The following is a 20,572-nucleotide window of genomic DNA, read 5'->3' as shown; positions in this document are numbered from 1 at the left end:
AGGAAAATCAAGAGCTGTAGTTTCAGATGAGATTAGAGCTGCTATAATTGATCATGTAATAAATCATGGTCTATCAATGAGAGATGGTCTGGAGAGGCTCTGAGAGAGGCTGGTCTGAGAGGCTGGTCTGAGAGAGGGTCTGGTCTGAGAGAGGCTGGTCTGAGAGAGAGGCTGGTCTGAGAGAGGCTGGTCTGGAGAGGCTGGTCTGAGAGAGGCTGGTCTGAGAGAGGCTGAGAGAGGCTGGTCTGAGAGAGGCTGGTCTGAGAGAGGCTCTGAGCTGGTCTGAGAGAGGCTGGTCTGAGAGAGGCTGGTCTGAGAGAGGCTGGTCTGAGAGAGGCTGGTCTGAGAGAGGAGGCTGGTCTGAGAGAGGCTGGTCTGAGAGAGAGAGGCTGGTCTGAGAGAGGCTGGTCTGAGCTGAGAGAGGCTGGTCTGAGAGAGGCTGGTCTGAGAGAGGCTGGTCTGAGAGAGGCTGGTCTGAGAGAGGCTGGTCTGAGAGAGGCTGGTCTGAGAGAGGCTGGTCTGAGAGAGGCTGGTCTGAATGAGAGAGGCTGGTCTATTCTGAGAGAGGCTGGTCTGAGAGACGCAAATGAACACTCAAAGTGGAATTTTGTGAGAAATTTCAGGCAAAACAACAGGTGAGATGTGCATTCTGCATCTGACTGAACTGCACATTACAGAAGTAAATTGAGCAAAGCCTCCAAACCCACTTGTGTGTAATTGTTTTTGTTTTTCTGCTTAGGACCCAATGGTTACCTCCCACAGGCAGGAGAGGTAGGATTTTCACTGCTGTGCAGGGAACTGCAATCGTTGATATGGTCATCAGAAACAATGGCATAAAACTCAGAGATTTGGGACAGTGTTGGCAGACAACATTATATTTGGAAATATTCACAATGTAAGCATAACAACTATTTCTAGAGTCCTGAAACATCAAGTCAGAATGAAGCAGTTGTACACTGTCCCCTTTGAGAGGAACTCTGAACCAGTCAAACAACTCAGGAACCAATATGTCCAGGTAAAATGGTCATAAAATACAGAACTGGTTTTGAACAAAACCAAACAGGGCAGAGGCACATAATGGCATGTTGTTTAGGTATAATGTAAACTACCGTAATAGCCTAACTCTTATGTTGCCTTGTGGATGTATTTTAGAGAGTCGTGGAGATTGAAGCCAAGCAAACACCCCACATATTCATCCTTGTGGATGAGGCTGGTTTCAACTTGGCCAAAACACAGCGGCGAGGAAGGAATGTGATTGGGAAAAGAGCCACAGCGGATGTCCCAGGCTAGAGGGGTGGATGTCCCGGACCAGAGGGGTGGATGTCCCAGGACTAGGGGTGGATGTCTAGAGGGGTGGATGTCCCGGACCAGAGGGGTGGATGTCCCGGACCAGAGGGGTGGATGTCCCGGACCAGAGGGGTGGATGTCCCGGACCAGAGGGGTGGATGTCCCGGGCCAGAGGGGTGGATGTCCCGGACCAGAGGGGTGAAATGTCCCGGCCAGAGGGGTGGATGTCCCGGGCCAGAGGGTGGATGGATGTCCCGGGCCAGAGGGGTGGATGTCCCGGGCCAGAGGGGTGACAACATCACAATGTGTGCAGCAATATCCTCTGATGGATTGCTGTTACACAAATTGGGCCATACAACACTGAGCGTCTCATTACATTCCTGGATTACCTCTCTGGAAGGGTTGTGCCATACAACACTGAGCGTCTCATTACATTCCTGGATTACCTCTCTGGAAGGGTTGTGCCATACAACACTGAGCGTCTCATTACATTCCTGGATTACCTCTCTGGAAGGGTTGTGCCATACAACACTGAGCGTCTCATTACATTCCTGGATTACCTCTCTGGAAGGGTTGTGCCATACAACACTGAGCGTCTCATTACATTCCTGGATGACCTCTCTGGAAGGGTTGTGCCATACAACACTGAGCGTCTCATTACATTCCTGGATTACCTCTCTGGAAGGGTTGTGCCATACAACACTGAGCGTCTCATTACATTCCTGGATTACCTCTCTGGAAGGGTTGTGCCATACAACACTGAGCGTCTCATTACATTCCTGGATGACCTCTCTGGAAGGGTTGTGCCATACAACACTGAGCGTCTCATTACATTCCTGGATTACCTCTCTGGAAGGGTTGTGCCATACAACACTGAGCGTCTCATTACATTCCTGGATGACCTCTCTGGAAGGGTTGTGCCATACAACACTGAGCGTCTCATTACATTCCTGGATGACCTCTCTGGAAGGGTTGTGCCATACAACACTGAGCGTCTCATTACATTCCTGGATGACCTCTCTGGAAGGGTTGTGCCATACAACACTGAGCGTCTCATTACATTCCTGGATGACCTCTCTGGAAGGGTTGTGCCATACAACACTGAGCGTCTCATTACATTCCTGGATGACCTCTCTGGAAGGGTTGTGCCATACAACACTGAGCGTCTCATTACATTCCTGGATGACCTCTCTGGAAGGGTTGTGCCATACAACACTGAGCGTCTCATTACATTCCTGGATGACCATACTCTGGAACCTCTCTGGAAGGGTTGTGCCATACAACACTGAGCGTCTCATTACATTCCTGGATGACCTCTCTGGAAGGGTTGTGCCATACAACACTGAGCGTCTCATTACATTCCTGGATGACCTCTCTGGAAGGGTTGTGCCATACAACACTGAGCGTCTCATTACATTCCTGGATGACCTCTCTGGAAGGGTTGTGCCATACAACACTGAGCGTCTCATTACATTCCTGGATGACCTCTCTGGAAGGGTTGTGCCATACAACACTGAGCGTCTCATTACATTCCTGGATGACCTCTCTGGAAGGGTTGTGCCATACAACACTGAGCGTCTCATTTACATTCCTGGATTACCTCTCTGGAAGGGTTGTGCCATACAACACTGAGCGTCTCATTATATTCCTGGATGACCTCTGGAAGGGTTGTGCCATACAACACTGAGCGTCTCATTACATTCCTGGATGACCTCTAAGGGTTGTGCCATACAACACTGAGCTCTGGAAGGGTTGTGCCATACAACACTGAGCGTCTCATTACATTCCTGGATGACCTCTCTGGAAGGGTTGTGCCATACAACACTGAGCGTCTCATTCCTGGATGACATTCCTGGATGACCTCTCTGGAAGGGTTGTGCCATACAACACTGAGCGTCTCATTACATTCCTGGATGACCTCTCTGGAAGGGTTGTGCCATACAACACTGAGCGTCTCATTACATTCCTGGATGACCTCTCTGGAAGGGTTGTGCCATACAACACTGAGCGTCTCATTACATTCCTGGATGACCTCTCTGGAAGGGTTGTGCCATACAACACTGAGCGTCTCATTACATTCCTGGATGACCTCTCTGGAAGGGTTGTGCCATACAACACTGAGCGTCTCATTACATTCCTGGATGACCTCTCTGGAAGGGTTGTGCCATACAACACTGAGCGTCTCATTACATTCCTGGATGACCTCTCTGGAAGGGTTGTGCCATACAACACTGAGCGTCTCATTACATTCCTGGATGACCTCTCTGGAAGGGTTGTGCCATACAACACTGAGCGTCTCATTACATTCCTGGATGACCTCTCTGGAAGGGTTGTGCCATACAACACTGAGCGTCTCATTACATTCCTGGATGACCTCTCTGGAAGGGTTGTGCCATACAACACTGAGCGTCATTACATTCCTGGATGACCTCTCTGGAAGGGTTCCATACAACACTGGATTACATTCCTGGATTACCTCTCTGGAAGGGTTGTGCCATACAACACTGAGCGTCTCATTACATTCCTGGATTACCTCTCTGGAAGGGTTGTGCCATACAACACTGAGCGTCTCATTACATTCCTGGATGACCTCTCTGGAAGGGTTGTGCCATACAACACTGAGCGTCTCATTACATTCCTGGATTACCTCTCTGGAAGGGTTGTGCCATACAACACTGAGCGTCTCATTACATTCCTGGATTACCTCTCTGGAAGGCGTTGTGCCTCTGGAAGGGTTGTGCCACAACACTGAGCGTCTCATTACATTCCTGGATGACCTCTCTGGAAGGGTTGTGCCATACAACACTGAGCGTCTCATTACATTCCTGGATGACCTCTCTGGAAGGGTTGTGCCATACAACACTGAGCGTCTCATTACATTCCTGGATGACCTCTCTGGAAGGGTTGTGCCATACAACACTGAGCGTCTCATTACATTCCTGGATTACCTCTCTGGAAGGGTTGTGCCATACAACACTGAGCGTCTCATTACATTCCTGGATGACCTCTGGAAGGGTTGTGCCATACAACACTGAGCGTCTCATTACATTCCTGGATGACCTCTCTGGAAGGGTTGTGCCATACAACACTGAGCGTCTCATTACATTCCTGGATGACCTCTCTGGAAGGGTTGTGCCATACAACACTGAGCGTCTCATTACATTCCTGGATGACCTCTCTGGAAGGGTTGTGCCATACAACACTGAGCGTCTCATTACATTCCTGGATGACCTCTCTGGAAGGGTTGTGCCATACAACACTGAGCGTCTCATTACATTCCTGGATGACCTCTCTGGAAGGGTTGTGCCATACAACACTGAGCGTCTCATTACATTCCTGGATTACCTCTCTGGAAGGGTTGTGCCATACAACACTGAGCGTCTCATTACATTCCTGGATGACCTCTCTGGAAGGGTTGTGCCATACAACACTGAGCGTCTCATTACATTCCTGGATTACCTCTCTGGAAGGGTTGTGCCATACAACACTGAGCGTCTCATTACATTCCTGGATGACCTCTCTGGAAGGGTTGTGCCATACAACACTGAGCGTCTCATTACATTCCTGGATGACCTCTCTGGAAGGGTTGTGCCATACAACACTGAGCGTCTCATTACATTCCTGGATTACCTCTCTGGAAGGGTTGTGCCATACAACACTGAGCGTCTCATTACATTCCTGGATGACCTCTCTGGAAGGGTTGTGCCATACAACACTGAGCGTCTCATTACATTCCTGGATGACCTCTCTGGAAGGGTTGTGCCATACAACACTGAGCGTCTCATTACATTCCTGGATTACCTCTCTGGAAGGGTTGTGCCATACAACACTGAGCGTCTCATTACATTCCTGGATTACCTCTCTGGAAGGGTTGTGCCATACAACACTGAGCGTCTCATTACATTCCTGGATTACCTCTCTGGAAGGGTTGTGCCATACAACACTGAGCGTCTCATTACATTCCTGGATGACCTCTCTGGAAGGGTGCCATACAACACTGAGCCGTCTCATTACATTCCTGGATTACCTCTGGAAGGGTTGTGCCATACAACACTGAGCGCCTCATTACATTCCTGGATTACCTCTCTGGAAGGGTTGTGCCATACAACACTGAGCGTCTCATTACATTCCTGGATTACCTCTCTGGAAGGGTTGTGCCATACAACACTGAGCGTCTCATTACATTCCTGGATTACCTCTCTGGAAGGGTTGTGCCATACAACACTGAGCGAAAGGGTCCTCATTACATTCCTGGATGACCTCTCTGGAAGGGTTGTGCCATACAACACTGAGCGTCTCATTACATTCCTGGATTACCTCTCTGGAAGGGTTGTGCCATACAACACTGAGCGTCTCATTACATTCCTGGATGACCTCTCTGGAAGGGTTGTGCCATACAACACTGAGCGTCTCATTACATTCCTGGATTACCTCTCTGGAAGGGTTGTGCCATACAACACTGAGCGTCTCATTACATTCCTGGATTACCTCTCTGGAAGGGTTGTGCCATACAACACTGAGCGTCTCATTACATTCCTGGATGACCTCTCTGGAAGGGTTGTGCCATACAACACTGAGCGTCTCATTACATTCCTGGATGACCTCTCTGGAAGGGTTGTGCCATACAACACTGAGCGTCTCATTACATTCCTGGATTACCTCTCTGGAAGGGTTGTGCCATACAACACTGAGCGTCTCATTACATTCCTGGATTACCTCTCTGGAAGGGTTGTGCCATACAACACTGAGCGTCTCATTACATTCCTGGATGACCTCTCTGGAAGGGTTGTGCCATACAACACTGAGCGTCTCATTACATTCCTGGATTACCTCTCTGGAAGGGTTGTGCCATACAACACTGAGCGTCTCATTACATTCCTGGATTACCTCTCTGGAAGGGTTGTGCCATACAACACTGAGCGTCTCATTACATTCCTGGATGACCTCTCTGGAAGGGTTGTGCCATACAACACTGAGCGTCTCATTACATTCCTGGATTACCTCTCTGGAAGGGTTGTGCCATACAACACTGAGCCGCCTCATTTACATTCCTGGATTACCTCTGAAGGGTACAACACTGAGCGTCTCATTACATTCCTGGATGACCTCTCTGGAAGGGTTGTGCCATACAACACTGAGCGTCTCATTACATTCCTGGATTACCTCTCTGGAAGGGTTGTGCCATACAACACTGAGCGTCTCATTACATTCCTGGATTACCTCTCTGGAAGGGTTGTGCCATACAACACTGAGCGTCTCATTACATTCCTGGATGACCTCTCTGGAAGGGTTGTGCCATACAACACTGAGCGTCTCATTACATTCCTGGATGACCTCTCTGGAAGGGTTGTGCCATACAACACTGAGCGTCTCATTACATTCCTGGATTACCTCTCTGGAAGGGTTGTGCCATACAACACTGAGCGTCTCATTACATTCCTGGATGACCTCTCTGGAACATTCCTGGATGGTTGTGCCATACAACACTGAGCGTCTCATTACATTCCTGGATGACCTCTCTGGAAGGGTTGTGCCATACAACACTGAGCGTCTCATTACATTCCTGGATTACATTCCTCTCTGGAAGGGTTGTGCCATACAACACTGAGCGTCTCATTACATTCCTGGATGACCTCTCTGGAAGGGTTGTGCCATACAACACTGAGCGTCTCATTACATTCCTGGATTACCTCTCTGGAAGGGTTGTGCCATACAACACTGAGCGTCTCATTACATTCCTGGATGACCTCTCTGGAAGGGTTGTGCCATACAACACTGAGCGTCTCATTACATTCCTGGATGACCTCTCTGGAAGGGTTGTGCCATACAACACTGAGCGTCTCATTACATTCCTGGATGACCTCTCTGGAAGGGTTGTGCCATACAACACTGAGCGTCCCATTACATTCCTGGATGACCTCTCTGGAAGGGTTGTGCCATACAACACTGAGCGTCTCATTACATTCCTGGATGACCTCTCTGGAAGGGTTGTGCCATACAACACTGAGCGTCTCATTACATTCGTCCTCTGGAAGGGTTACATTCCTGGATGACATTCCTCTGGAAGGGTTGTGCCATACAACACTGAGCGTCTCATTTACATTCCTGGATTACCTCTCTGGAAGGGTTGTGCCATACAACACTGAGCGTCTCATTACATTCCTGGATGACCTCTCTGGAAGGGTTGTGCCATACAACACTGAGCGTCTCATTACATTCCTGGATGACCTCTCTGGAAGGGTTGTGCCATACAACACTGAGCGTCTCATTACATTCCTGGATGACCTCTCTGGAAGGGTTGTGCCATACAACACTGAGCGTCTCATTACATTCCTGGATGACCTCTCTGGAAGGGTTGTGCCATACAACACTGAGCGTCTCATTACATTCCTGGATGACCTCTCTGGAAGGGTTGTGCCATACAACACTGAGCGTCTCATTACATTCCTGGATGACCTCTCTGGAAGGGTTGTGCCATACAACACTGAGCGTCTCATTACATTCCTGGATGACCTCTCTGGAAGGGTTGTGCCATACAACACTGAGCGTCTCATTACATTCCTGGATGACCTCTCTGGAAGGGTTGTGCCATACAACACTGAGCGTCTCATTACATTCCTGGATGACCTCTCTGGAAGGGTTGTGCCATACAACACTGAGCGTCTCATTACATTCCTGGATGACCTCTCTGGAAGGGTTGTGCCATACAACACTGAGCGTCTCATTACATTCCTGGATGACCTCTCTGGAAGGGTTGTGCCATACAACACTGAGCCTGGATGACCTCTCTGGAAGGGTTACATTCAACACTGGATTACCTCTCTGGAAGGGTTGTGCCATACAACACTGAGCGTCTCATTACATTCCTGGATTACCTCTCTGGAAGGGTTGTGCCATACAACACTGAGCGTCTCATTACATTCCTGGATGACCTCTCTGGAAGGGTTGTGCCATACAACACTGAGCGTCTCATTACATTCCTGGATGACCTCTCTGGAAGGGTTGTGCCATACAACACTGAGCGTCTCATTACATTCCTGGATTACCTCTCTGGAAGGGTTGTGCCATACAACACTGGCGTCTCATTACATTCCTGGATTACCTCTCTGGAAGGGTTGTGCCATACAACACTGAGCGTCTCATTACATTCCTGGATTACCTCTCTGGAAGGGTTGTGCCATACAACACTGAGCGTCTCATTACATTCCTGGATTACCTCTCTGGAAGGGTTGTGCCATACAACACTGAGCGTCTCATTACATTCCTGGATTACCTCTCTGGAAGGGTTGTGCCATACAACACTGAGCGTCTCATTACATTCCTGGATTACCTGAGCTCTGGAAGGGTTGTGCCATACAACACTGAGCGTCTCATTACATTCCTGGATGACCTCTGGAAGGGTTGTGCCATACAACACTGAGCGTCTCATTACATTCCTGGATGACCTCTCTGGAAGGGTTGTGCCATACAACACTGAGCGTCTCATTACATTCCTGGATGACCTCTCTGGAAGGGTTGTGCCATACAACACTGAGCGTCTCATTACATTCCTGGATGACCTCTCTGGAAGGGTTGTGCCATACAACACTGAGCGTCTCATTACATTCCTGGATTACCTCTCTGGAAGGGTTGTGCCATACAACACTGAGCGTCTCATTACATTCCTGGATTACCTCTCTGGAAGGGTTGTGCCATACAACACTGAGCGTCTCATTACATTCCTGGATGACCTCTCTGGAAGGGTTGTGCCATAAGGGTTGTGCCATACAACACTGAGCGTCTCATTACATTCCTGGATGACCTCTCTGGAAGGGTTGTGCCATACAACACTGAGCGTCTCATTACATTCCTGGATGACCTCTCTGGAAGGGTTGTGCCATACAACACTGAGCGTCTCATTACATTCCTGGATGACCTCTCTGGAAGGGTTGTGCCATACAACACTGAGCGTCTCATTACATTCCTGGATTACCTCTCTGGAAGGGTTGTGCCATACAACACTGAGCGTCTTACATTCCTGGATGACCTCTCTGGAAGGGTCATACAACACTGAGCTGGATGACCTCTCTGGAAGGGTTGTGCCATACAACACTGAGCGTCTCATTACATTCCTGGATGACCTCTCTGGAAGGGTTGTGCCATACAACACTGAGCGTCTCATTACATTCCTGGATGACCTCTCTGGAAGGGTTGTGCCACCTCTCTGAAGGGTACAACACTGAGCGTCTCATTACATTCCTGGATTACCTCTCTGGAAGGGTTGTGCCATACAACACTGAGCGTCTCATTACATTCCTGGATGACCTCTCTGGAAGGGTTGTGCCATACAACACTGAGCGTCTCATTACATTCCTGGATGACCTCTCTGGAAGGGTTGTGCCATACAACACTGAGCGTCTCATTACATTCCTGGATTACCTCTCTGGAAGGGTTGTGCCATACAACACTGAGCGTCTCATTACATTCCTGGATTACCTCTCTGGAAGGGTTGTGCCACTACAACACTGAGCGTCTCATTACATTCCTGGATGACCTCTCTGGAAGGGTTGTGCCATACAACACTGAGCGTCTCATTACATTCCTGGATGACCTCTCTGGAAGGGTTGTGCCATACAACACTGAGCGTCTCATTTACATTCCTGGATTACCTCTCTGGAAGGGTTGTGCCATACAACACTGAGCGTCTCATTACATTCCTGGATGACCTCTCTGGAAGGGTTGTGCCATACAACACTGAGCCTCATTACATTCCTGGATGACCTCTCTGGAAGGGTTGTGCCATACAACACTGAGCGTCTCATTACATTCCTGGATTACCTCTCTGGAAGGGTTGTGCCATACAACACTGAGCGTCTCATTACATTCCTGGATTACCTCTCTGGAAGGGTTGTGCCATACAACACTGAGCGTCTCATTACATTCCTGGATTACCTCTCTGGAAGGGTTGTGCCATACAACACTGAGCGTCTCATTACATTCCTGGATGACCTCTCTGGAAGGGTTGTGCCATGGCGTCGCTCCCATTAGGATGACCTTGGAAGGGTTGTGCCATACAACACTGAGCGTCTCATTACATTCCTGGATTACCTCTCTGGAAGGGTTGTGCCATACAACACTGAGCGTCTCATTACATTCCTGGATTACCTCTCTGGAAGGGTTGTGCCATACAACACTGAGCGTCTCATTACATTCCTGGATTACCTCTCTGGAAGGGTTGTGCCATACAACACTGAGCGTCTCATTACATTCCTGGATGACCTCTCTGGAAGGGTTGTGCCATACAACACTGAGCGTCTCATTACATTCCTGGATTACCTCTCTGGAAGGGTTGTGCCATACAACACTGAGCGTCTCATTACATTCCTGGATGACCTCTCTGGAAGGGTTGTGCCATACAACACTGAAGGGTTGTGCGTCTCATTACATTCCTGGATGACCTCTCTGGAAGGGTTGTGCCATACAACACTGAGCGTCTCATTACATTCCTGGATGACCTCTCTGGAAGGGTTGTGCCATACAACACTGAGCGTCTCATTACATTCCTGGATGACCTCTCTGGAAGGGTTGTGCCATACAACACTGAGCGTCTCATTACATTCCTGGATTACCTCTCTGGAAGGGTTGTGCCATACAACACTGAGCGTCTCATTACATTCCTGGATGACCTCTGGAAGGGTTGTGCTGGAACATTCCTGGGTTGTGGGTTGTGCCATACAACACTGAGCGTCTCATTACATTCCTGGATTACCTCTCTGGAAGGGTTGTGCCATACAACACTGAGCGTCTCATTACATTCCTGGATGACCTCTCTGGAAGGGTTGTGCCATACAACACTGAGCGTCTCATTACATTCCTGGATTATCTCTCTGGAAGGGTTGTGCCATACAACACTGAGCGTCTCATTACATTCCTGGATTACCTCTCTGGAAGGGTTGTGCCATACAACACTGAGCGTCTCATTACATTCCTGGATGACCTCTCTGGAAGGGTTGTGCCATACAACACTGAGCGTCTCATTACATTCCTGGATGACCTCTCTGGAAGGGTTGTGCCATACAACACTGAGCGTCTCATTACATTCCTGGATTACCTCTCTGGAAGGGTTGTGCCATACAACACTGAGCGTCTCATTACATTCCTGGATTACCTCTCTGGAAGGGTTGTGCCATACAACACTGAGCGTCTCATTACATTCCTGGATTACCTCTCTGGAAGGGTTGTGCCATACAACACTGAGCGTCTCATTACATTCCTGGATTACCTCTCTGGAAGGGTTGTGCCATACAACACTGAGCGTCTCATTACATTCCTGGATGACCTCTCTGGAAGGTTGTGCCATACAACACTGAGCGTCTCATTACATTCCTGGATGACCTCTCTGGAAGGGTTGTGCCATACAACACTGAGCGTCTCATTACATTCCTGGATTACCTCTCTGGAAGGGTTGTGCCATACAACACTGAGCGTCTCATTACATTCCTGGATTACCTCTCTGGAAGGGTTGTGCCATACAACACTGGAAGGGTTGTGCCATACAACACTGTCTCATTACATTCCTGGATGACCTCTCTGGAAGGGTTGTGAGCGTCTCATTACATTCCTGGATGACTGGAAGGGTTGTGCCATACAACACTGAGCATCTCATTACATTCCTGGATGACCTCTCTGGAAGGGTTGTGCCATACAACACTGAGCGTCTCATTACATTCCTGGATTACCTCTCTGGAAGGGTTGTGCCATACAACACTGAGCGTCTCATTACATTCCTGGATTACCTCTCTGGAAGGGTTGTGCCATACAACACTGAGCGTCTCATTACATTCCTGGATGACTCTCTCTGGCGTCTCAAGGGTTGTGCCATACAACACTGAGCGTCTCATTACATTCCTGGATTACCTCTCTGGAAGGGTTGTGCCATACAACACTGACTACATTCCTGGCCTCTCTGTCTCATTACATTCCTGGATGACCTCTCTGGAAGGGTTGTGCCATACAACACTGAGCGTCTCATTACATTCCTGGATGACCTCTCTGGAAGGGTTGTGCCATACAACACTGAGCGTCTCATTACATTCCTGGATTACCTCTCTGGAAGGGTTGTGCCATACAACACTGAGCGTCTCATTACATTCCTGGATTACCTCTCTGGAAGGGTTGTGCCATACAACACTGAGCGTCTCATTACATTCCTGGATGACCTCTCTGGAAGGGTTGTGCCATACAACACTGAGCGTCTCATTACATTCCTGGATGACCTCTCTGGAAGGGTTGTGCCATACAACACTGAGCGTCTCATTACATTCCTGGATTACCTCTCTGGAAGGGTTGTGCCATACAACACTGAGCGTCTCATTACATTCCTGGATGACCTCTCTGGAAGGGTTGTTGTGCCACATTCCTGGACAAGGGTTGTGCATACAACACTGAGCGTCTCATTACATTCCTGGATTACCTCTCTGGAAGGGTTGTGCCATACAACACTGAGCGTCTCATTACATTCCTGGATTACCTCTCTGGAAGGGTTGTGCCATACAACACTGAGCGTCTCATTACATTCCTGGATGACCTCTCTGGAAGGGTTGTGCCATACAACACTGAGCGTCTCATTACATTCCTGGATGACCTCTCTGGAAGGGTTGTGCCATACAACACTGAGCGTCTCATTACATTCCTGGATTACCTCTCTGGAAGGGTTGTGCCATACAACACTGGAGCACTTCCTGGATGCGTCTCATTACATTCCTGGATGACCTCTCTGGAAGGGTTGTGCCATACAACACTGAGCGTCTCATTACATTCCTGGATTACCTCTCTGGAAGGGTTGTGCCATACAACACTGAGCGTCTCATTTACATTCCTGGATTACATTGTGCCATACAACACTGAGCGTCTCATTACATTCCTGGATTACCTCTCTGGAAGGGTTGTGCCATACAACACTGAGCGTCTCATTACATTCCTGGATGACCTCTCTGGAAGGGTTGTGCCATACAACACTGAGCGTCTCATTACATTCCTGGATGACCTCTCTGGAAGGGTTGTGCCATACAACACTGAGCGTCTCATTACATTCCTGGATTACCTCTCTGGAAGGGTTGTGCCATACAACACTGAGCGTCTCATTACATTCCTGGATGACCTCTCTGGAAGGGTTGTGCCATACAACACTGAGCGTCTCATTACATTCCTGGATTACCTCTCTGGAAGGGTTGTGCCATACAACACTGAGCGTCTCATTACATTCCTGGATTACCTCTCTGGAAGGGTTGTGCCATACAACACTGAGCCTCATTACATTCCTGGATGATTCTCTGGAAGGGTTGTGCCATACAACACTGAGCGTCTCATTACATTCCTGGATGACCTCTCTGGAAGGGTTGTGCCATACAACATTCCTGATGACCTCTCTGGAAGGGTTGTGCATTCCACTGGCGCATCATTACCTGGATGATCTCTCTGGAAGGGTTGTGCCATACAACACTGAGCGTCTCATTACATTCCTGGATGACCTCTCTGGAAGGGTTGTGCCATACAACACTGAGCGTCTCATTACATTCCTGGATGACCTCTCTGGAAGGGTTGTGCCATACAACACTGAGCGTCTCATTACATTCCTGGATGACCTCTCTGGAAGGGTTGTGCCATACAACACTGAGCGTCTCATTACATTCCTGGATGACCTCTCTGGAAGGGTTGTGCCATACAACACTGAGCGTCTCATTACATTCCTGGATTACCTCTCTGGAAGGGTTGTGCCATACAACACTGAGCGTCTCATTACATTACATTCCTGGATGACCTCTCTGGAAGGGTTGTGCCATACAACACTGAGCGTCTCATTACATTCCTGGATGACCTCTCTGGAAGGGTTGTGCCATACAACACTGAGCGTCTCATTACATTCCTGGATGACCTCTCTGGAAGGGTTGTGCCATACAACACTGAGCGTCTCATTACATTCCTGGATTACCTCTCTGGAAGGGTTGTGCCATACAACACTGAGCGTCTCATTACATTCCTGGATGACCTCTCTGGAAGGGTTGTGCCATACAACACTGAGCGTCTCATTACATTCCTGGATTACCTCTCTGGAAGGGTTGTGCCATACAACACTGAGCGTCTCATTACATTCCTGGATGACCTCTCTGGAAGGGTTGTGCCATACAACACTGAGCGCCTCTCTGGAAGGGGGTTACCATTCCTGCGTCTCATTACATTCCTGGATGACCTGGAAGGGTTGTGCCATACAACACTGAGCGTCTCATTACATTCCTGGATGACCTCTCTGGAAGGGTTGTGCCATACAACACTGAGCGTCTCATTACATTCCTGGATGACCTCTCTGGAAGGGTTGTGCCATACAACACTGAGCGTCTCATTACATTCCTGGATGACCTCTCTGGAAGGGTTGTGCCATACAACACTGAGCGTCTCATTACATTCCTGGATGACCTCTCTGGAAGGGTTGTGCCATACAACACTGAGCGTCTCATTACATTCCTGGATTACCTCTCTGGAAGGGTTGTGCCATACAACACTGAGCGTCTCATTCTCATTACATTCCTGGATTACCTCTCTGGAAGGGTTGTGCCATACAACACTGAGCCTCTCTGGAAGGGTTGTGCCATACATTCTCATTACATTCCTGGATGACCTCTCTGGAAGGGTTGTGCCATACAACACTGAGCGTCTCATTACATTCCTGGATGACCTCTCTCTGGAAGGGTTGTGCCATACAACACTGAGCGTCTCATTACATTCCTGGATTACCTCTCTGGAAGGGTTGTGCCATACAACACTGAGCGTCTCATTACATTCCTGGATTACCTCTCTGGAAGGGTTGTGCCATACAACACTGAGCGTCTCATTACATTCCTGGATGACCTCTCTGGAAGGGTTGTGCCATACAACACTGAGCGTCTCATTACATTCCTGGATTACCTCTCTGGAAGGTTGAGCCCCATTACATTCCTGGATTGTTCTGAAGGGTCACTGAGCATTACATTCCTGGATTACCTCTCTGGAAGGGTTGTGCCATACAACACTGAGCGTCTCATTACATTCCTGGATTACCTCTCTGGAAGGGTTGTGCCATACAACACTGAGCGTCTCATTACATTCCTGGATTACCTCTCTGGAAGGGTTGTGCCATACAACACTGAGCGTCTCATTACATTCCTGGATGACCTCTCTGGAAGGGTTGTGCCATACAACACTGAGCGTCTCATTACATTCCTGGATGACCTCTCTGGAAGAGCGTTCATTACATTCCTGCCATACAACACTGAGCGTCTCATTACATTCCTGGATGACCTCTCTGGAAGGGTTGTGCCATACAACACTGAGCGTCTCATTACATTCCTGGATGACCTCTCTGGAAGGGTTGTGCCATACAACACTGAGCGTCTCATTACATTCCTGGATGACCTCTCTGGAAGGGTTGTGCCATACAACACTGAGCGTCTCATTACATTCCTGGATTACCTCTCTGGAAGGGTTGTGCCATACAACACTGAGCGTCTCATTACATTCCTGGATGACCTCTCTGGAAGGGTTGTGCCATACAACACTGAGCGTCTCATTACATTCCTGGATGACCTCTCTGGAAGGGTTGTGCCATACAACACTGAGCGTCTCATTACATTCCTGGATGACCTCTCTGGAAGGGTTGTGCCATACAACACTGAGCGTCTCATTACATTCCTGGATTACCTCTCTGGAAGGGTTGTGCCATACAACACTGAGCGTCTCATTACATTCCTGGATTACCTCTCTGGAAGGGTTGTGCCATACAACACTGAGCGTCTCATTACATTCCTGGATTACCTCTCTGGAAGGGTTGTGCCATACAACACTGAGCGTCTCATTACATTCCTGGATTACCTCTCTGGAAGGGTTGTGCCATACAACACTGAGCGTCTCATTACATTCCTGGGAAGGGCCATACAACACTGAGCGTCTCATTACATTCCTGATTACCTCTCTGGAAGGGTTGTGCCATACAACACTGAGCGTCTCATTACATTCCTGGATTACCTCTCTGGAAGGGTTGTGCCATACAACACTGAGCGTCTCATTACATTCCTGGATTACCTCTCTGGAAGGGTTGTGCCATACAACACTGAGCGTCTCATTACATTCCTGGATTACCTCTCTGGAAGGGTTGTGCCATACAACACTGGCGTCTCATTACATTCCTGGATTACCTCTCTGGAAGGGTTGTGCCATACAACACTGAGCGTCTCATTACATTCCTGGATTACCTCTCTGGAAGGGTTGTGCCATACAACACTGAGCGTCTCATTACATTCCTGGATTACCTCTCTGGAAGGGTTGTGCCATACAACACTGAGCGTCTCATTACATTCCTGGATGACCTCTCTGGAAGGGTTGTGCCATACAACACTGAGCGTCTCATTACATTCCTGGATTACCTCTCTGGAAGGGTTGTGCCATACAACACTGAGCGTCTCATTACATTCCTGGATGACCTCTCTGGAAGGGTTGTGCCATACAACACTGAGCGTCTCATTACATTCCTGGATGACCTCTCTGGAAGGGTTGTGCCATACAACACTGAGCGTCTCATTACATTCCTGGATGACCTCTCTGGAAGGGTTGTGCCATACAACACTGAGCGTCTCATTACATTCCTGGATGACCTCTCTGGAAGGGTTGTGCCATACAACACTGAGCGTCTCATTACATTCCTGGATGACCTCTCTGGAAGGGTTGTGCCATACAACACTGAGCGTCTCATTACATTCCTGGATGACCTCTCTGGAAGGGTTGTGCCATACAACACTGAGCGTCTCATTACATTCCTGGATTACCTCTCTGGAAGGGTTGTGCCATACAACACTGAGCGTCTCATTACATTCCTGGATGACCTCTCTGGAAGGGTTGTGCCATACAACACTGAGCGTCTCATTACATTCCTGGATGACCTCTCTGGAAGGGTTGTGCCATACAATTACATTCCTGGATTACACTGAGCGTCTCATTACATTCCTGGATTACCTCTCTGGAAGGGTTGTGCCATACAACACTGAGCGTCTCATTACATTCCTGGATTACCTCTCTGGAAGGGTTGTGCCATACAACACTGAGCGTCTCATTACATTCCTGGATTACCTCTCTGGAAGGGTTGTGCCATACAACACTGAGCGTCTCATTACATTCCTGGATTACCTCTCTGGAAGGGTTGTGCCATACAACACTGAGCGTCTCATTACATTCCTGGATTACCTCTCTGGAAGGGTTGTGCCATACAACACTGAGCGTCTCATTACATTCCTGGATTACCTCTCTGGAAGGGTTGTGCCATACAACACTGAGCGTCTCATTACATTCCTGGATTACCTCTCTGGAAGGGTTGTGCCATACAACACTGAGCGTCTCATTACATTCCTGGATTACCTCTCTGGAAGGGTTGTGCCATGAGCGTCTCATTACATTCCTGGATTACCTCTCTGGAAGGGTTGTGCCATACAACACTGAGCGTCTCATTACATTCCTGGATGACCTCTCTGGAAGGGTTGTGCCATACAACACTGAGCGTCTCATTACATTCCTGGATGACCTCTCTGGAAGGGTTGTGCCATACAACACTGAGCGTCTCATTACATTCCTGGATGACCTCTCTGGAAGGGTTGTGCCATACAACACTGAGCGTCTCATTATATTCCTGGATGACCTCTCTGGAAGGGTTGTGCCATACAACACTGAGCGTCTCATTACATTCCTGGATGACCTCTCTGGAAGGGTTGTGCCATACAACACTGAGCGTCTCATTACATTCCTGGATGACCTCTCTGGAAGGGTTGTGCCATACAACACTGAGCGTCTCATTACATTCCTGGATGACCTCTCTGGAAGGGTTGTGCCATACAACACTGAGCGTCTCATTACATTCCTGGATGACCTCTCTGGAAGGGTTGTGCCATACAACACTGAGCGTCTCATTACATTCCTGGATGACCTCTCTGGAAGGGTTGTGCCATACAACACTAAGCGTCTCATTACATTCCTGGATGACCTCTCTGGAAAGGTTGGGCCATACAACACTAAGCGTCTCATTACATTCCTGGATGACCTCTCTGGAAAGGTTGGGCCATACAACACTAAGCGTCTCATTACATTCCTGGATGACCTCTCTGGAAGGGTTGTGCCAGGTGAAGAAAGGGTTGCAGTGAGGCGAAATCAGCCAACGTTTGACATTGTAATGGACACCGTGGCATTTCACCAGTCCAGTCACAGAGTGGTTTGCAGCTCATCCCAGGACGGCATCACGTTTCCTCCCACTTTGTTATTATTTCCTCATGGAGATGGAAGGTTTATGACCACCATCCACATCCTGGACACAATGAATGCTGGATGCCTGGACATACAGTATTGTGCAAAAGTCTTAGTCAGGTGTGAAAAAATGCTGTAAAGTAAGAATACTTTCAAAAATAGACATCAATTAACAATCAATTAACAAAATGCAAACCGAGTAAACCGAAGAAAAATCTACATCAAATACATTTTTGGTGTGACCACCCTTTGCCTTCAAAACAGCATCAATTCTTCTAGGTACATTTGCACACAGTATTTGAAGGAACTCGGCAGGTAGGTTGGCCCAGACATCTTGGAGAACTAACCACAGATCTTCTGTGGATTTAGGCAGCCTCAGGTGCTTCTCTCTGTTCATGTAATCCCAGACAGACTTGATGATGTTGAGATCAGGGCTCTGTGGGGGCCGTACCATCACTTCCAGGACTCGTTATTCTTCTTTACACTGAAGATAGTTCTGAATGACTTTCGCTGTATGTTTTGGGTCATTGTCATGCTGCAGAATAAATTTGGGGCCAATCAGATGCCTACCTGATGGTATTGTATGATGGATAAGTATCTGCCTGTCTTTCTCAGCATTGAGAAGACCATTAATTCTCACCAAATCCCCAACTCCATTTGCAGAAATGCAGCCCCAAACTTGCAAGGAACCTCCACCATGCTTCACTGTTTCCGGCAGACACTCATTCGTGTACCGCTCTCCAGCCCTTCGTGTACCGCTCTCCAGCCCTTCGTGTACCGCTCTCCAGTCCTTCGTGTACCGCTCTCCAGCCCTTCGTGTGTTGCTCCAGCTCTCTCCAGCCCTTTGTGTACTCTCTCCAGCCCTTCGTGTTCTGAATGACTCTCCAGCCCTTCGTGTACCGCTCTCCAGCCCTTCGTGTACCGCTCTTCAGCTCTCCAGCCCTTCGTGTACCGCTCTCCAGCCCTTCGTGTTCCGCTCTCCAGCCCTTCGTGTACCGCTCTTCAGCCCTTCGTGTACCGCTCTCAGCCCTTCGTGTACCGCTCTCAGCCCTTCGTGTACCGCTCTCCAGCCCTTGTACGTCTCCAGCCCTTCCGCTCTCCAGCCCTTCGTGTTCCGCTCTCCAGCCCTTCGTGTACCGCTCTCCAGCCCTTCGTGTACCGCTCTCCAGCCCTTCGTGTACCGCTCTCCAGCCCTTCGTGTACCGCTCTCCAGCCCTTCGTGTACCGCTCTCCAGCCCTTCGTGTACCGCTCTCCAGCCCTTCGTGTACCGCTCTCCAGCCCTTCGTGTACTGCTCTCCAGCCCTTCGTGTACCGCTCTCCAGCCCTTCGTGTACTGCTCTCCAGCCCTTCGTGTACCGCTCTCCAGCCCTTCGTGTACCGCTCTCCAGCCCTTCGTGTAGCCGCTTCGTGTACCGCTCTCCAGCCCTTCGTGTACTGCTCTCCAGCCCTTCGTGTACCACTCTCCAGCCCTTCGTGTACCGCTCTCCAGCCTTTCGGCGAACAAACTGCCTTCTGTTACAGCCAAATATTTATAATTTTGACTCATCAGCCCAGAGCACCTGCTGCCATTTTTCTGCGCCCCAGTTCCTGTGTTTTTGTTCATAGTTGAGTCGCTTGGCTTTGTTTCCAGGTTGGAGGTATGGCTTTTTAGCTGCAAGTCTTCCATGGAGGCCACTTCTGACCAGACTTCTCTGGACAGTCGATGGGTGTTAGCAGGGTCCCACTGTTTTCTGCCAATTCTGAGCTGATGGCACTGCTGGACATCTTCCGATTGCGAGGGGAAGTAAGCATGCTCTCCAGCGGGTGGAAGTAAACATGCCTTGACATGTCAGCCTGGGAGAGACCTTGCTGATGCAGTATATCAGCAAGGTCTCCCCCAGGCAGACATGGCAAGACTGAGCACAGCAACAAGACACAAGGTAACTAACTACCTTGTGTCTTGTTGCTGTGCTCAGTCTTGCCATGTCTGCCTGGGAGAGACATTGCTGA

At 49.0% G+C, this 20,572-nt stretch overlaps 1 protein-coding gene across 1 annotated transcript; it reads left to right on the top strand.

The window, feature by feature from the left end:
- Window positions 1-940: 940 nt before the first annotated feature.
- Window positions 941-20,192, top strand: LOC135565131 (uncharacterized). Its single transcript, XM_065011185.1, has 3 exons — window positions 941-1,015; window positions 19,493-20,079; window positions 20,189-20,192. Exons 1-3 carry the CDS (start codon window positions 941-943, stop codon window positions 20,190-20,192), a joined length of 666 nt encoding a protein of 221 aa, XP_064867257.1.
- The last annotated feature ends 380 nt before the right edge of the window (window positions 20,193-20,572 follow it).

Source organism: Oncorhynchus nerka, linkage group LG27, assembly GCF_034236695.1.
Source record: "Oncorhynchus nerka isolate Pitt River linkage group LG27, Oner_Uvic_2.0, whole genome shotgun sequence".
NCBI lineage: Eukaryota > Metazoa > Chordata > Actinopteri > Salmoniformes > Salmonidae > Oncorhynchus > Oncorhynchus nerka.
This window is presented reverse-complemented; position numbering and strand designations above follow the sequence as displayed.

What these genes read in the sequence shown, in the direction of transcription:
- LOC135565131 (XM_065011185.1), top strand. Translation starts at nt 941, where the DNA reads ATGAAGCAGTTGTACACTGTCCCCTTTGAGAGGAACTCTGAACCAGTC. An exon ending in TCAGGAACCAATATGTCCAG is followed by an intron (nt 1,016 to 19,492) that starts GTAAAATGGTCA and finishes ACCGCTCTCCAG; the next exon opens with CCCTTCGTGTACCGCTCTTC.